Raw genomic sequence first — 19945 nt, 5'->3', positions numbered from 1 at the left:
GACAAATGGCCGCTTTTATTTGCTGTTTTTTCTTCCCAATGAATATATACATTTTCCACACTGAATAAAAAGAACAATGTAGATGTGCTTTATAAGTTCCTGAATCATTATGTAGCTTAATTACATCGCGGCTTTATCCTAATTTAAAAAATAAAAGGTTTATTAATACACATATCAAAGCCATTTTTTTTATATAAAAATTAGAGAGGCCTGCCATATAGGTATAAATTTAGGTATAAATATGAATAAACCAGAGTCTAGGACATCCCACATCCCATATAGGTATATATGTCCAAAGTCAATTATATAAAGGGGTCTCTGTGGCTCAGTTGGTTAGTGTGCTAGTGCAGCGCAATGACCCATGAGCCTCTCACCATTGCAGTAGCTGTGTGCTCAAGTCCAGCTCATGCTGGCTTCCTCTCCAGCCGTAAGTGGGAATAACCTCCAGATGGTCATGGGTTTCCCCCAAGCTATGCCCGGTTTCCTCCCACTATAATGCTCGTTGCCATCGTATAAGTGAAATCTTCTTGAGTACGCCGTGAAACACCAATCAAATAAATAAATAAAATCAATTATATAAGTGATTGAAGCCTGAACTGGCGACATGCATTAATGTAGTCTCAGTTTTATGCAAACTATTTGATGAATTGTAGTTCATGAGAACCCAGAGAAATGAAACGTGGAAACAACCATTTGGTAACCATAGAAAACTGGCATCCAAGCCAAGCTGGGGTTCTTTTACTCGAACTAAGCTAAGCTGAGGTTCATATAGTCAAACCAAGCTAAGCAGGGGTTCACAGTATCAGTCACATTTCTGGTGTCCATACCATACAGTTGAACCAAGCAAAACTGGTGTTCACACAGTCAAACCAAGCAAAGTCAGTCTTCATACAATCCAATCAAAGACAGCTTGTGTCTACACCAACCAAAGCTGGAGTTCACAGAATCAAAGCAAGACTGGTGTCCACAGTCAAACCAAGCAAAGCTGGTGTCCATGCAGTCAAACCAAGTAATGCTTGCATCCACACAGTCAAACCAAGCAAAGCTAGTTTTCATGTAGTCCATCATAGGCATAGCCGTGACAACTAGAGGACAATGTGATTAGGATAGCTGCTGGGAGCAGGAGAGGAGAACTGAGTTCCATGTAATCACGAACAAAACCTGTTAACCTTTTCCCCACGGAAGAAGGTGTCCAGGGATCACACATTGAGCCAGACTCATTACCACTTCTCCCACACACACAGGACTGTGTATCAGGGGTTACTGCTGTACACATCAGCATACACAGCATACATGTACAGCACATATACATGCCACAATACACATAAATGTACACAAACAGAAAAAAATGTGCCTATTAATATACAATAGTGCACATGTACACACATACATACTGTACATGTACATGTGTACCATACTGTTACAGTATAGTACAATATGTTTACCCTGAATGACTTAAAATTTCACCCACAAATGTGCATTTTTAGAGCCAAATAAATGTTACAAAATAGTACGTTTAGTGTTGAAACTTACAATTTTCCAGTAGAATATCATACCATGTTCCAAGCAAACATCAAAACACTTTTCTAAAATCAACAGAACTCTGACTCTGGGAAAATGGGCAAGTTAGTCATGGATAAAATTTATGGTCCTTTGGGGCAATCCACAATTGTAAATATGCACATTTACAGGTTTACAAAGACACAATGTTTGATCAGCAAAATGATCTTCATTTCAATCCTCAAAAGGAAAAAGCTAATGTCGCTTTGCACTATAGCCACTTGCAAAGTGGACAGCTCATGTTTAAAGAGGAAGGATGTCAAAAAAAGGTACAGACAGTGTGACTTTAATACATAAAAGAGATGCAGACCAAAGACAAAAATCAAAATTAGTGATAAGCCCAAATAGGCCCTACAATGATACTTTTCATGCCAGTACTCAAGTTTTTCTGATAAGAAATTCATCAAAGTTAAAGAAAAAATACAAGGTGCATCAAACCGAATGAAGCAAAATGCGTCACATACGTTAAAAATGCTAAACTTCATGCGAAATAAAGTAAATCACATTATCAAACACTATAAGTTTACATTATCATCCAATTAGCCAACCTGTGGTTATCATTTAATTTCTCTTACACTACACGCCTAACACAAACGTTAATTATACCACTAGGAATTTGAGAGCTATAGCCAACTGGATAATTGTCCATAATGGGCTGCAATTTACATATTAACAGTCAACAGGGGTATGTAGTAGAAGAAACAAAAGGGCCCTAAATAGAATGCTCAATTGGCTGAAGTGTCACAAACAGCAGTGGCTGACAAAATGACCTTGACCCATGCTCCAGCCAGCTCCTGATGTATCAGTATTAAAGGGTTCATGAAACATACCTGTTATGTTTTTTTTTTTTGACTCTACATTAGTTTGAGAAATGTTCTAATAAGCATGGGGGCACAATAAGCTTTTCAGACTTGATCATCAGTGGTAAAAATGGTTTTAAACATATTAAAAACAGTCATCTGCGGTTATCCTACAAGTTAATGACCGACACTAATAATGTACATTGAAAATGCTGCAAGAACAATTATTAGAGAATAAAAGTGGCAAGTGGGTGGTGGCAAAGTGGGGTTGGGTTGGGTGGGACTAAGGCTGGGCAGTGAAGAGACCATACACTTGGCTTTATGCTTATGGTCACAATGATTCAACTCTGACATTACTGTTGAAAAATTTGAAAAGTGCTAATGGAAAATATGCATAAACGTGCACTGACAGCAAGTGTGATCCAAGAATGAAACATATGTGTCCACTTTTTTTTTTGTTTCATTTTTGTATTATTAGTTTAGACACAGAAGAGTTACAATCTATATCTTACAACCACATTTTATGAATCCTTCATTAAATTAAGGGTTTTTGTCAGACATCTGATGTGCAATAGTTTCCCTCATGCTCTGCCTAGTTCACTACACCACAATCCTTTAATACCACAATCATGTAAGTGAAATATTTTCCAGTATGAACTATTAAACACACCAGAAAGAAATAATATATACAGAAGCAACATGTATTACTACATAGGGCAGTTAAAAAACATGTAAGTACATGTTGGCTCACACTCTGCAACATCTCATCATTTCTGCATATAATACATACATGTACAATATCGGTACATTCACACTAAATGGAACATCTTTACTAATTAGGTCATATCACACGACAGACATTTCAGTTTGCATTCATCAACTGTAATATGGTAAGAATTCTAGAAAATGTGTTTTACAGTCGGCAACATTTGGAATGTGCTTGCATTGCAAACGAAATTTCACCTACGGTAGAGAACTGAGCTTACCTCTTCCATCTGAAGGCCAACTTTGCGCAGACTTTTCATGAATTTCTGTCGCCACTGTGCATGTTTCTCATCCTTTGCTTTGTTCGAAACCAGCGGCTCCTCAAAGGCTAACATGTAGTCTGTTAGAGAAAATACATGTAAATGCTTGAAAAATTAAACATGTACAAAAAATCACTAAAGTAATCGAAGTCTTAATATACTATGGTCGGATCTTATTCCAAAAAATAAAATAAAAAAAACCATTAAACTCTGTACACCTCAATTACATGTACATGCATAGGCAAATGGCAACCCGTAGAAGTTTCATCACTGTGTTTTTAATACTTATCTTATTCGGCACAGTTATTTGACAATTTCTTAAACCGCAATATTAAACTCTAGAGCTAATATGAGGTTTCCATGATCAGACTTAGCATCTAAATGTGCACACCTCTTCAGTACACGTTGTTATTATGAAGAGAATCAAACGCTTGAGCTGAGAAGTACTGGTACAAGTCTTGAATTCATCGGTCCAACAATTATCAATTATCAATACATAATGCAGACTACATGATTACCTATTCGCCTTTTGTTGTCCGAAAAGAAAATATCCGAGCCAGGTTCATACTGGCTGGTGGACGGGGCATTCATGTGTAACCCTTCATCCATAGATGTGCTCTGCAAAAACAACAAATTAAACAAGAATATTGAAAACACTTTTGCAGACACATGAGATTAAACATAGAAGAAACTGAAGACTGGATCACAAGTACATAAATGTGCTAGTGAACTCTTTCAAGGTTTTATAAACATACAAGTTGAAATGTAAGTAAACTAATTCTTTAACCTTTTCAACCACCTCTGCAACCAATATTTTGAAACATTCTGAGAGAACTTTGAGTTGTAGAGAAATAATTTGTACAGTTTTATGAAGCTTGTGTCTTTAACGACACAAACAAATCATTTTTAGCATCATTTTCAAAACAATTGTACGCATAAATTCTACTGAAAAAACTGTTACAGAGGTTGATAGATTTACGGTAAGTCATATTTCAGTCTCCATAAAGAGCAACCAAATACAAAAACAAATCGTTGGTTAGCACGCTACTGCAGCGTTATGACCCAGGAGTCTCTCACCAATGCAGTCGGTGTGAGTTCAAGTCCAGCTCATGCTGGCTACATCTCCAGGCGTACGTGGGAAAGTCTGCCAAAAACCTGCAGATGGTCGTGGGTTTCCCTCGGGCCCTGGCCGTGTTTCAACCCACCATAATGCTTGCCACCGTCATATAAGTGAAATATTCTTGAGTACGGCGTAAAACACCAGTCAAATAAATATAAATCAAAAACAAATTACATGTATGTCCTTTATACTATTAAACTTCTATATGCCTTTGGTAAAGACTGAAATGGTGGTTTTGATACTGGTGCACTCACATTGTAGCTGTGTTCACTTGGACTAATTACTGCTCAATCATGTACGTAAACAAAAAAAAAAAAAAGACTAAAGCATAAATAACCAACATGAATTCCCTGGAAGAACTTTCATCTGCAAAGCAATCAAATTCCAGCAAAAGAAAAAAAAATGCTCAACAAATTTCAAAAGATTATTACAGCAAAACTTTGGGTCATCATCACTGATTCATTAATTTCTTGGATATCAATATTCAACGCTAGTGATGAATAAAACAGCAAAGAACATTCAGTACATTATGACCTATTCACAAGGTTTCAGAAAAGACTTCTCACATCATAAGATGTACTGGCAAACTGCAAAATGGCAATAATGCGACACGGTATGTATACATACATATACAGATTGGAACTTACAAAAAACCAATGTGAACAACTTATCATGTACTAAGTGTTCTTGTTGTTTTGTTGACCACCAGCATTGTCAAACCTATCCATACTGATATCATCTCTATATTCAATTGATCTAATTTCAAAAATGATATTGGTGGTTATACACATCACAACAAACACACAAACTTGGTGATTATGGACATAAACATTTGCAGTGTAACCTCTCTCAGGCGTCTCCAAACAATCTAAAAATATTTAACATATAATCCAAAAGACACTAATAAACGTATATGTGGGAATGTTGTGATATTTAAGTCAATCCTGTATTCTTTCAACATATAAACACGTAACGGTATAAAATTCGAAAAATATTGGGGATTTGATTCTACATGTGAAAGGAGAGAAAAAATAGTCATACTGTACATGTATTTATACATGTCTCAAGAGAGTATTAATGCAGGAAATTGTACATAAAATTTCTAGAATATTTAAATATCAGGCTTCTTAAAGGCTTTACATATTTTTTTCATATCTGCGTGCAAATTGCAACATTTATTTGCAAATACATTCCACTGTATATGTATGCATCCCTACATGCATGTATTCATTCAAGACCGTGCACATTTGGGCACTTTATTCGTCACCGGCAGTGGCCAGTAGATGACCAGGTGAAAGTTAAAACATGGAAAGGTGAAGAGAAATGAATAACATTGGACGATATTTATTATCAAACTATTGCTGGTAATAATGGGAATATAACTGTTTCTAGACAACAGAACAATCTGCACAGCATACGTAAATTGTGAATGTCAACAAAGCCTAGTTCTGGACTTTGGAGGCCATGAAGCAGAGGTTTGTATTAACTTCCACGATGCTCATAGGCAAATGTTTCCATCGTCATGTCTGTGCAAGTAAAATGCCAAATGTCAAATGTTCGGTCTCGAATATGTATGAATGCCTGTATATGTATCTTCATAATACAGTACATTATCATAAATGGTTTGCAGCACCTATATGACTATGGTTTTCACCTGTATTATTCTATCTACCGCCATGTATCCATCACACACAGCTGTTCTACCTGGCATTGACCAGACCAAAGGCACATCACAGAGAACAATGTTTTGACACCTACGGTGAAATCATCTGACAAGTGGATATGAAAACATGCTGATAACAGGTGTTGCCTAATGCTGACGGGCTTCAATGCGAAATGTAAATTCCCATGGAGTCTGTGTACGGAAATGTACATCGCAAACACAATTGTCCATGTATGGTGAAATATTTCATTCCTATCACAGTCCTGATAGCTATATTGCTACATGTACTAATTAAATCTGTTTGTGACAAATTCAACGTACACATATTTTATTTTATTTATTTATTTACTGCTTTTACAAAATTCAAGCTAGATATATGTACATGCACTACAGTGACCTCCTGTATTATCAGATACATATATTAACACACATAGGTGCTCAATGTATATAACCATAATTCAAACCCACAAAATCAATAAAGGCATTTATGAGTTTAATATCTCACAGCCTAGTCAGCAGAATACCAAATATCTACATGTGCATGTTTGATTGATTGGCGATTGGGGCCGTACTCAAGAATATTTCACTTATACGTCGGCGGTCAGCATTATGGTAGGTGTAAACCGCGCAGAGCCCGGAGGAAACCCACAACCATCCGCAGGTTGCTGGTAGACCTTCCCACGTAGGGCATGTGTTTGTTGCGCTACATGTCTGTACCTATATGCATGTGCTGATATCTGTTTTTTTTGCAAATACATATCCGTACACATAGGTGGGTATGGCATAAAATTGTGTGTATATACAATTGCACAACAGGGAATCTGTAAAACTCGTTTTACAAATTGGTCCAAAGATTTTCTGCAGTACCTGTATGTCAACCTGTTTGGCTTATGTGATATGGTCAAAAATCACTTCAGTACATATGCACTGAAGCAATACAGCAAAACTCAAGCACTTTGTACAGACCATCCCATCTGTTGCTAGATGTAATTCATTTATTTATATAGTATGATATTATGTTATAGTATGTTGATGTTGATGTAACAACATACATGTACTAAAGAATTATGAAATATATGATAGTAGGCAGTATTATGGGTGGGGGGAAGCAAACAGCCCTGGCAATTGACCTAGTCAACTTACTGACAGACTTTTTCACCTGTGACATGCACTGTACATACATTGTATAGATATACATATATACACCATATTGGAAATAGTGGCAGACAAGTGTTAAATGCCTGAACGACCACAGCATACTATAAACATGTACTATCACCATAACCCCATGAACAGTGGGATTAGGGGAGTCGAGAAATACCAGCCAAGGCTGGGTTTGAACCTGCACCTCTTGAAAGACAATTAGTACCTTAAACGCTCGGCCATGGCCTGCTTCATGTAACTAACTTGACTATCCTTCATAGTTACAATGTACATATAATTTACATTATACAATGGAAAAGTAATTAAATATCGGCCTATAGTATTAAATAATGTTGATTACACTCTACATGTCATAATATATCTATATATATATATATATATCAATTAATTGTATCTCAAGTATCCTAATGTTTCATATTGAAAAACTTTTATAAACATATTCAATTCTACTGCTAACATGACCAGCTTTGTAACTATTCTGCTGGTAACCTATAGGTATATATCGCATACCATACCTGACCACAGCATGTACAGGTACATGTATATACTACACTCTTATCATTATGTACACCACACCTATGTAATTCTATGACTTTAAATGTGATTAAACCAAGACAAACTGTTCTGTTAATCCAATGCAAAAACTTTAACATGTAAACTGCTCTAGCGCTCTACTAACTTTAAAACTTTGGAAATATATCTTTATGAAACATTATAAGCCTGCATTAATCGTGTTCACATGCGCAGTATTTACTTCTTTGTTGTTTTCATTGGTGTGCTACCCCATCCTGAAGAACTTTGTGATGGTGGGTCAAGGAAAATGAAGAAAAAACTGAGGTAAAGACCTTACGATGCCCAGTAAATATATGTAGGTATGTGTGTACCTGACATTCCTTATACACAAGCTCCTTGGAGCTGGATTTGAACACAAAACCTCACTGGCAAAAGGTTAATAATCAGAACTGACATGGTATCCTACTGTATAAAATACATGTACATTATACTTCTGCATGTAAGAACATATATATGTGGTAGCCTAACCCATGTACATGTCAGTAGTTTTGGAAAGTCACCCCTGTTGGAGGCACAATGCTCCAGTTCTATTAATGGTTTTGCCTACGCATATATGTACATGCACTGCCTAAGGAAAAGCTGTGACCGAGCGATGTTTGTTAACTAATTAAGTGTTGTTTACAACATTAAATGGGAGTATAATTGACATGATATAAACTACCAGCAGACAATAATGATACTCATCTATGTGATACCACTGATGATGCCCAGCTGGAAGGTACAGTGCATGTACTGTACATTAACTTAATAACATCACAAGAACCACTTTAAAGAGTCATTTCACAGCATCATGACTGGATCTGCATACTTACTAAATACTAACATGACGAACGAATACTTCACCTAAAGTCTGGCATGTTCTTTCAGAAGAACATAAAGGCTTTAAAATGATAAGTTTTTCTGATAAGGGATTAATCAAAATCTTAGGAGGTGGTATAAGGTGGATGAATCAATCAGAATCAAGCAAAGAGCCACTATGTCGCTTAAAAAGCTAGAATTTAAGTGAATTACAGCAAGCACTTGCACTTACTATTCATGTAGGAGTGTGTAGATTTGTACAGGCACCAAATGTCACATTTCGAAATTGTACAGTGACGTACATGTGATTTATAATGCAGAGCACTGAGTATGTTTCCGCATAGTGTATATGTATATATATCATTATTTGTTTATTTATCTATTTTTTTTTCTTTTCACACTCAAGAATTTTTTACTTACATGTACTCATATATATATATATATGATGGCAGTCAGTTTTATAGGTGGAGGAACCTGAAGTGAGTAGATTAAACCACCGACCATTGGCAAGTTAGTAGTGAACTTTCTCAAAGGTGGTTTTCAATGTTAGTCTGACAAAAACCCTTACAAAGGCGTCGTTGATTTGCTTATTTTCACCATGCAAGGCACAATGAACAATGACACAATGAACAACGACACAATGAACAACGAGAGCTCTTTTACTCATGTCATAAAACAAAGTTTTCTACAACATTACACACGCTGATGCATGTAAATGTATACAGGCCTCAGTCTATGCGTATTAAAGGCTATATGTTTTTACATAAAACCTTTTAATCTGGGGTAATAAATTAACAAACATATCAGAAGTCAGCACACCACATGGATAATAATTTACCACACCAATGATTCCTCATACACATACATGTACATGTACATGTACATGTACAGATTTACAGATGTTATGTCATGCTTTGTAAAACGTTTCACTTATAATGTTGACCAGCTTTATGGGTGGATGAACCCTGAGGTGCAAAGTTTCCTCCACCTGTCAACAGTCTTAGTTAGTCTTTTGAGATGCCTTAATTTATTCTCACAAACTTAACTTGGGGAAAATTAATAAAAATAAAGAGAGAAAAATGGAAATGAGACATCTTCATATTAAAATCTAGCTATGTCAGGGTAAATTACTGATTTTTTCTTTAGCATTTGGCGATTAGTTACTGAGAAACTTTCTCATGTGTGATGTCGAGATATGTACATCATACTGGTGGTAGACAAATGGTCTTCAGCAAGCATATATACATGGCACATCGGCCACAAGAGGGCTGGCGACAGCTCATACTGTCATCATGGCAAATTGAGCTGCGAGTGGAGGGGAATGTGGTGTTAAGCTGTACGCACAACATTCAGTCAGAATATGGATAAATGATTATGGTTAATAATTAATAATAAAACGGCAATACTGTGCAGAGCCATACTGTGGCAACTGTCAGAATATGTATCTGCCTCCATGTACACTGGACTGTATTTGATTTGATTGGTGTTTTACGCTGTACTCAAGGATATTTCACTTATATGGCGGCGGCCAGCATTATGGTGGGAGGAGACCCACGACAGAGCCTCAGGGAAACCCACAACCATCCCACAGTGTTGCTGGTAGCACGGGACTATATGTACATGTACATACATGTGTATGTGTGTGTGTGTATTATCCTAGAGCATGAAGGCCTCAGCTACATGTACATGGGACTATATGTACATGTACATATGTATGTGTGTGTATTATCCTAGAGCACGTGGTCAGTAGAGATGGAGGCCTCAGCAACATCTACATGAACTGCCAGATTCTGGTAACACACAGACACTACAGAAGCCGATCAATAGTGGGATAAGCAAGCCAATTAGCTAATACACAGTTGTATCCATGCTGCCAAATATGACCAGAATACATGTATACTGTATCTGCATACATTGTGCATGTACATGTCAGTCTGCACAGAAAGCACAGCACACGCACAGTACTCTTTGTCATGTTTGTGATACTGCTATATTAATGAACAGGCTTTTCTACACGGCTTATCGGAATTATTCACAGTTTACGCTTACTTACACATACATGTATGTACAACAGCCTCTAATATTATGTGACAATTCATGCAGTAATGGCGACTGACAATGATTCAACTATTTTATGTCTCCTAGTACATGTACTATAAAATGCACAGGCTTGATGTGAAAGAGTGTAGGTATACTGTATAGGATACACCGTATAGATATGTACATATATCTATACAGATGGCTGTTCGTAATATACAGGTATATATACTGGCACAGAGCCTACATGTATATATCTGTAACCTGTTTAAATGTTCACCCAAAAAGTGCATTTTACACAGCAAATTCTAAGATTTTTTTTGATTTTTAATACAAAGATGTTCTCAAGTTTGTTTGGAAGGCAGGATGACACCCTCGCGGAAAAATTTAAGCCTGATCACCAAAAATTACTATTTATACATCTTTCATGACGTTTAATTGCCTTTAAAAATGTACTTCTTGGGCAAATTTTTACGTCAAATATTACACAGCATGTATTACCTTGGCTTTCAAGACTGAGTTTGCAAATAGCTTATGATCAATAACGCACATACTGATATCATCTTTTTAAGTTGATTGTGCATGCACACATAACACAGCTATCAGCAAGTTCTGCTGACTACAAGTATGCAGAGTGCAAATCACTGAAGAAATCTTAAATTTCAAAACAAAGAATTAACACTAAACACTGCGTTACAAGTGATACAACACTTGAGATATGAAACTTTTTCTTCTGATGGACTTACCGTTTCATCTTGATCGCCCATGATATGAACTTTATCTCCGGCTTTGCCCAGGGACCCATAATCCTCCATGGGAACCGCCTTGCCGTTGATCCCTTTTTTCTCAGCCATGGTGGTTAAGGATTAAGCCAAAGGATCTCTCCAAATGGTTAACAGGTGCCTGATCTCAGGGCAGACCTTTAGAACGGTATTAGCCACACTGACCAGTGTACGTACTCTCAATCCTGATTGTCTGCAGACCACCAGACATCGCTCACCAAATGTATGATCAGACGACACTTGTCATAACAAAGATGTTTCGCATCTTGACACAGCAAAACGAATTTCGTTGTTGGTTCCTTATCTTATACGTTAGTTTTCAAATCTGTTAAATGAAGAGAAATACAAAAGTAAATAAACTGTACAGAATCATGCTGACCTCATATTATATTATTAAAACACTGCCAGCCAAGACACTAATTTTTTCAAGTATATTTCCATCTAGATGTACACTTAAATCAGTAAAGATCCACTAATTTTGGCATCCAGTAATTATCTTCATGTATGTACTAATAACATATCATATATGCCATATATTATATGGCATATATGGCACATGTGGATATATATATATAGCATGTACAGCTTTCATTATATCACATAAATGGCATGTATGGGCATACTCTGTTTCTTCTCAATTTTGGGATACCTGGTCTGCTCTTTATAGCCAGTATGCATGTGATTGTAGCAGGAACATTTGGTTTCTGTTTTATCTCACATGGGTAGTCCATCTACTGAACAACATATTCATGTTTTTACTTTTCCAAAGAGCTGGGGAAAAAATATAATATTCTCCTTTCAGCACTACTAATATCTGTCCCAAAAATTTGAAGAATTAAAGTATGTGAATATATGGCATGTATGGACATACAAGTGTACATCAATATATGGCATGTTTGAACATACATTTATGTCAGCATATGGCATGCTTGGATATACATATATGTCAATGTATGGCATGTATGGATATACATGTATGTCAAAATATGGCATGCATGGATATACATATATGTCAATGTATGACATGTATGGATATACATGTATGTAAACATGTGGCATGTACATGGATGTCATACCAATTAATCTACAACTGTATACATAAATAAGCAATTCAGAAATTACAAGTATCTACTGATCTTACTCAGTCTCCTCAGGGAAGTTCAGCTCTACTGAATAGATACATATACATGTATCTCTTCCATTAAACCATTTTAAATTTAAATTAAATCGTCAAAAGAGAGGCTTGAATACTCCTCTACACAGGGTAAGCCTAGATGGAGTCAATTTACATGGAAATGCAGCATCAATCAAGCAATCAGTCTCGTTCATCAAACAGGAATAAAACAGGTCTCAACATTTCTGCGTTAATAAAAATGTAAATGCACTTGTATGCAAAGTGTATAAATAGTGAAGTTAACACATGAAAAAACAGAACATCCTAAGCCATGGGAGGCCTCCGTGGCTCAGTTGGATAGCGTGCTACCTCAGCATAATGACCCAGAAGCTTCTCACAAATACGTTCGCTGTGAGTTCAAGTCCAGCTGATGCTGGCTTTCTCTCTGGCCGTACGTGCGAAGGTCTGTCAGCAACCTACAGATGGTCGTGGGTGTCCTCCCACCATAATGCTGGCCGTCTGCGTATAAGTGAAATATTCTTGAGTACGGCGTAAAACACCAATGAAATAAATAAATAAATCCTACGCCATGGTTAGTTTACCTTTTTATACATGTACATGTATGTACACTTTGCATATCTGTAATGAGGATGTTTGATTATGTAACACTTTAACCATTAAACTTCAGTACTTGTAATTCTATATTCAAACCTTATTCATATTCCCCTACATGCGTATGTGTATACATATATATATATATGTATATATTTACTTATTTATTTACAAGGAGATATCTTTTGTATAAATGTGACATGCTACATTGCTACATATAAATGAACTGCATTGGAAATACATGTCAGTTTTAAAATTAAATTAAAAAAAAAGTCATTCTGCTTTATGTCAAGTAAACTTTACTGCAGATTTATGTTAATGTAGACGTGAGTCGAGTCACAAAATCAATTGAATAACCTAGCTGATACAATCATCTAGATGTTGATCGATGTACAATGTAGCAGTCTTCAAATTAACAGCTTTGCTGTAAATGATCCAAATGTACACATGTACGTGTATATGGGGGCTCTATCTGGAATCTCATAACATGACATGTCTAAATGACATACATCCATGATCATTCCATGTCTAGATATACAGGGTGTATAGCGCTTTAAATACATGGTAATATACACTTGATCCAGCCTTACCTGGACTGATTAAATTTCTGTTCAAAACCAGTACCTTCCACAGGACATACACGTCAGTGGTAACTCAGGGCAGCTGAATTTTCAACTCCAGATCAAGATAACATTTTAGAATAAAACATCTGAAGGTATAATAAAGATACAGACCAGTGTGAGGTCTCAGAGGGTGGGACAAGAAATATCTATTTTATCATAAAATACAAAGTCGATTTAGTCCTAATTCACAGAGCCATTTTAATATCTATACACTTTACGTAAATATATGTGAAACACTGCCACGGAACTGTGTATCCAGTTCTGACAATGATGACGACATCTAAAAAAGAAACTGGTACCCCAATGAAGCCTCATGGAAAAAAAAAAAAAGCAGCACTGAACTGAAAGACTGACCTTTCAATACCTGCACCATAGTCTCTGGTTGGCTGATCAAGCATGGAAACTTTTCAACCCTGTTTATAAATCTCAGTTTGATGCTTTGAATACTTTCTCACTTGTAGCACATATGCCACTAGGTCACACCTGAGAATCTTAGTCTACTTTTATAAAACTTACATACTTGCGAGGCAGAAATCCATTTTTCCACAACTTCTCCTTTTGCCATTATATTATACATGTAATGGTTTCTGGTCAAAAAATCTGATTTTATGAAGACTTTTACAAGAAAACATACTACTAGTATGAGAATTTGGTCCTCGAGACCTTACTTTGTACTAACGGGATAATAATGTGAAACAAGTTTACAACAACAGCAGCGAGATATACTCCCCTTAATCAATATACATGACGAGAAAAATGACAGATATGAAATAAAAAGCACTACTTACGGAACATAGTTTTATCGCTTAAAAAAAGTTCTCATCAAAAAAAAAGCATTTTTTAATATATGAAACTATTAAAGGTCATAATATACAGTTTTACTTCAGGTGCCGAAAGTCACATTTTCCCACTAGGAAATTATTCTAGGTGTACCTACCAAATAAATGTTGAAATATCTTGATTAAAATGAATAGAACTTGTAAAGTCAGGAATAATATTTATTTATTTATCTGATTGGTGTTTTACGTCGTACTCAAGAATATTTCACTTATACGACTGCAGCCAGTATTATGGTGGGAGGAAACCAGCCAGAGCACAGGGGGAAACCCTCAACCATCCACAGGTTGCTGGAAGACCTTTCCACGTTCGGCCGGAGAGGAAGCCAGCATGAGCTGGACTTGAACTCACAGCAACCGCATTGGTGAGAGGCTCCTGGGTCATTACACTGCGCTAGCGTGCTAACCAACTGAGCCATGCAGGAATCTGTCAGGAATAATAAGTAACTTATACATGTAGTCATGGTCAAACTTTAAGGCAAGTACGTCATTTCTAGACTGTTAGAATGCCACACTTGGGAGTAATCTGGCGTTGACATTTTGATTGATTTTGTGGTAATGGCTGGTTTCTTGTAAGTAGCTCTTAGTCTGGCTTCAAAATCCTCCAGATTATACTTACGTCTAATTAACGGAAGCTTAAAAAGCACAATGTTCATCACAGTACCAAAGAGTAAGACACTTTCATCACCTGCAGAGATTACTGAAGATTATTCCAGGTACTAAGAGTAATACTGACAGACATGGTTAAAAGCTTTGATAACAATGACTTGAATTCAGCTGTCACATAAGCTATACATGTAGCATGCAGTCAAAATGCATTTCACCTGGTACATGTATGCAGAAGTCTATAGAATAGGAATGGAAAAAAATAATTTGTGGATGAACAATAATTCCAACAATAATTTGAAATGTTTTAGAGAAATGTGATGTGTAAAGAACTACATGTATAATTTTTTGGAGTTTCATGAAGCCTGCATCTTTAATGACACAAAAAATCACTTTAAGCGTCATTTCCACAATACATGTAATTGTAAGCATAAATTACACTGAAAAAGCACTTTAGTGGTTGAAAAGTTTGAAGATTTACAGTAAACTATACACCCCAGGAGACCACAGCAATCCTTACACATTTCGGTTTTTACTACATTAATATAATGCAACACTTAGCAATCTCAAATATAACGATGTGATTTGAGAAGTCACACCACACCTGAATATGCGGTTCTATACCTTAATATAAAACGTCTTTTCCTTTTTTACATCACAAATATTGACATGTTCGTGTGAGATTCTTCTCAGCCAGCAAAAATGACTGCTTTACCACAATACATGTTGTTGTTTTTTGCAATACGACAGTAATAAAGTGGTTACAAATCAATACACATACGAACACAAAACAGCACAATAACCAGAAAACACTCAAATGAATACATTTCTGGGTATCTGCAACCGCACTTTCATCCTTGCAATCAGTCAAATTATATACAAAATCTAACAGGTTAAATTTTATACCTCTTGATATTTAGATAAATGAACACGGATTGCATTTAAGAAATGAACTGCTGTTAACTGTCATAATTCGTGAGTACATTCAATACCATTAATGAAAATTAATGATTCAATAGGTTTTTGAAGGAAACAATTATGGAAGGAATAACTGTTCATTTTTATGTCAACAACAATGAAAATCTTGTTGCTAATAAGTACATGTAGTACCAAAAATAACCAGAAAACACAAAAAGTCATACACGAAAGACTGGCAAACCCTGAAAACACAATTCTACAGAGATCCCTCGTGCTGGTAGCCTGCTGATGGAGCCGGGACAGCTTATCCACTCGGGAAAATAGCAAGGTATCACAGAAGCAATTATGAGCTTGTCACAGACCAAATGCCTCATCGGTCAGCCCGTTCGCAGCTAAGCCTTCCCAGTGCACACTTACCTTTCAGTTTAGACAGCCCGTATTGATGTAACAGCTATCCCAAGGAATTAACATTAAACTTGATTTTCAGGTAAAAACTGCACACATACATGTAGCCCTGCACTGACAGTTTATCTGTATAGGCCCCTGCCCTTGTCTGTTCAACTGTCACAGACCAGTACTCACAGATGTGTGAGATACACACAGTAAGTGCATCAAGGCAGAGAAATTCAAAGCACACCTATTGGTAGTCAGGATTAACCCCTTCGGCAACATCTGTTGCACTGAGGAATACACCAGTTGGAAGAGGCTATTGTTCAGCACAGGTGGAACAGGTTGACCCTTCATATGCAGGCACCAGTCATTATGGTAATATGAGATTTATGCCAATATTTACATTGGACCTCTGTATCCAGCTATTCAAGTAAACATTGACAAATAGCAGATTTGGAGAAAAAAAAAAAACTGAAGTAAACAGCATTATTGAAATAATAGGTAATTTGTCCTCCACATAAGGCAGTGCTGGTACAATATGTGTACAGTATATGGATCTCTTACATGACCACGGGTATGTGTACCCACATTATAATTGAGACTAGTGCCAATAACACAGTGCTGGTACAATATGTGTACAGTATATGGAGATCTACATGACCATGGGTATGTGTACCACATTACCGTAGAGACTAGTGCCAATAATGCAGTGCGGGTACAATATGTGTACAGTATATGGAGATCTACATGACCATGGGTTTGTGTACCACATTATCATTGAGACTAGTGCCAATATCGCAGTGCGGGTACAATATGTGTACAGTATATGGAGATCTACATGACCATGGGTTTGTGTACCACATTATCATTGAGACTAGTGCCAATATCGCAGTGCGGGTACAATATGTGTACAGTATATGGAGATCTACATGACCATGGGTTTGTGTACCACATTACCATAGAGACTAGTGCCAATATCGCAGTGCGGGTACAATATGTGTAGAGTATATGGAGATTTACATGACCATGGGTTTGTGTACCACATTACCATAGAGACTAGTGCCAATAATGCAGCACTGGTACAATATGTGTACAGTATATAGAGATCTACATGACCATGGGAATGTGTATCACATTATCATAGAGACTAGCAGTGCCAATAATGCAGTGCTGATACAATATGTGTACAGTGTACGTACATGTAAAAAGTAAAAATGGACAGCATGCAGTCAAGCTACAAATAAGTGGGTGTGGCAACAACAGACCAAATACCACCAGGTGTTTCAGTTCTAGACAGCCTGAAAGCCTTTCAACAGCAGGGTGTCCCTCTGTCTTTTTGTAACATGCACCCTACCCTACAATCACTCAGCCCATAATCACTAAAACTAATATGAAATCACCAAACTATGACTGTACAACGAAGACACACCACAGAGACGTTCTGCATCTGACATTTTAGTATTCTTAGAACAAAAACTTGTCACAGTCAGCAACACTGTGTTGATGACTTGATTAATATAACGAATAGCTTGCGTTAAAAGCAACTGTGACCCAATACTTCCTAAAATGTGTGATGCAACCCCATACATTTCACACGATTGCTCCTGTTCATGACTTGCAACGCCTTTCCCTTAACATCAACTTTTCCTTGGTGTTTAATGCTCTGGGGCAGAATTTTTTTACTGCACAATATTTATATATTCACAGTATTTGCCTGATTTATACTGCCTCCATGTGAATTTTTTCACTCAAGAATTGCAACTTTGTTGTGTTTATGGGCGGAAGACATCAATGTAAACAAAAGACATTTGTGGGTTATAACAGACCTGACAAATCCCGACATAATATAGTCTTAGCCAGGTCAGCAAGATCTGGTTTTGAACACGAGACCATGAACCCATGACCTGATTGCTGCAGCATGCCAGTGATTCAATCAACCGCTGGGGTCAGCGTGGAACCCCTTTTCACTGACGATGGTCAGGTTTTCGATTGGTGAGAACCCATGTCTCCGCCTTCGGCCAGACAGTGGTACATTCATACACAGGCATCAATTCACCTGAATGATGATGCCAGCAGGACCTTGAACATGTATGTATATACAACACCAGTAGTAAACAATGTACATAGCTACATTTCATATTTTCTTTGTACAATTGTATTGTTATAGTTTTACATACCCGTTACATCATTCTGGAAATTTGGTAACTTGAATGCCCCAATGTTAGGTTTACCAGTCACCAGAAAGATAGGGTAGTTTGCCAGGAATCTCTTTTTTTTTTGACTCTGGCTAAAAAAAAAAAATCTAGATTTCTTAAAGAAATTAACAATATGAGAAAACAAAATAAAGAAAAAACAATAACAAACAACAAGAAAAAATGAAATCTATTAAAATATCAATAATAACTGGGCCCTTTTTTTTGGAGGGTTGGTCAGGTACATGTAACGCCATATTTTTAATGATGGCCTTTCGCATGTCCATTCCTGTTACACGCATCCTGTGGTTACCCATGCGCAATTCCAGTAACAGGGTCCAAGATTTGCCTCTGAACTGAAGAGTATAGGAGCACTGAATGGGTAATACTGCCACACAGACATTTTAGGTTGTTAATACGCTATAAATTTCCGCACTGTTAGTTTACACCTGGTTAAAATGTATCAGAATTTTGTCTGTTCTTGATAGAACTGAAATTTTTTTTCCCAGTGTTGCTTCCAACCCCCATGAAGCCAACAAAGTGTTATGAGTTCACTTCCAGCAACCACACCTCAAATAAATGGTGGTCAAGTTTGGTTGCTTTTTGGATATGTTGTGGAGAAAAGTGGAAGCTGCATGTGGTGGTATAGCATTGTACCATGCAAAAGTTCCATATATTTTTGAGGTTGAAGTTGGCAAATTTACTGCATAAATAGTAAGGGAAACCAATGTGCTGTAACCTGAAAACAAGGATATACATACATGTACAGAGAGAACACCTCTGCAGCACATCAATGGATAGGGCTTGCAGTCAAAGTCACATACTGAGCATGTCAGTTATGGTGGTTTGTGATGGTGGAGGTGACAGCTGTGTTAACGACCCTCACATATCAACTAGACACCACCAACACTATAAGTTTTATATGAATTCTCCAGTATAATTTCACACTCTGCATCTCGGGCTCAAGCTTTAAAGATGAAAGCAGTAAATACATAGCAGTTATTATAAGTGATGGGGTTCACAGGCCTTAAGTCTAAATGAGTACCGTGTTAGTATAAACATCAGGTCCAGTCTTGCATGAATTTATTAATATACTTGACTGGTGTTTTACGCCCTACTCAAGAATATTTCA

General features: G+C 36.8%; 1 protein-coding gene across 1 annotated transcript in view; it reads right to left on the bottom strand.

Annotated features, from left to right (window-relative positions):
- The window catches only part of LOC135475460 (anoctamin-7-like), a 56233-nt gene that overhangs the window by 25946 nt on the left and 10342 nt on the right, over window positions 1–19945 (bottom strand). Inside the window, exons 2-4 of the mRNA XM_064755369.1 lie at window positions 11487–11847; window positions 3904–4003; window positions 3347–3465 (exon numbers count right to left, since the gene is read on the bottom strand). Of these exons, the coding sequence (XP_064611439.1) occupies window positions 3347–3465; window positions 3904–4003; window positions 11487–11594 (327 nt within the window). The 5' untranslated portion in view covers window positions 11595–11847. The remainder of the gene's footprint in view (window positions 1–3346; window positions 3466–3903; window positions 4004–11486; window positions 11848–19945) is intronic.

The sequence above is a fragment of the Liolophura sinensis genome, chromosome 9 (assembly GCF_032854445.1).
Source record: "Liolophura sinensis isolate JHLJ2023 chromosome 9, CUHK_Ljap_v2, whole genome shotgun sequence".
Classification (NCBI taxonomy): Eukaryota; Metazoa; Mollusca; class Polyplacophora; order Chitonida; family Chitonidae; genus Liolophura; species Liolophura sinensis.
This window is presented reverse-complemented; position numbering and strand designations above follow the sequence as displayed.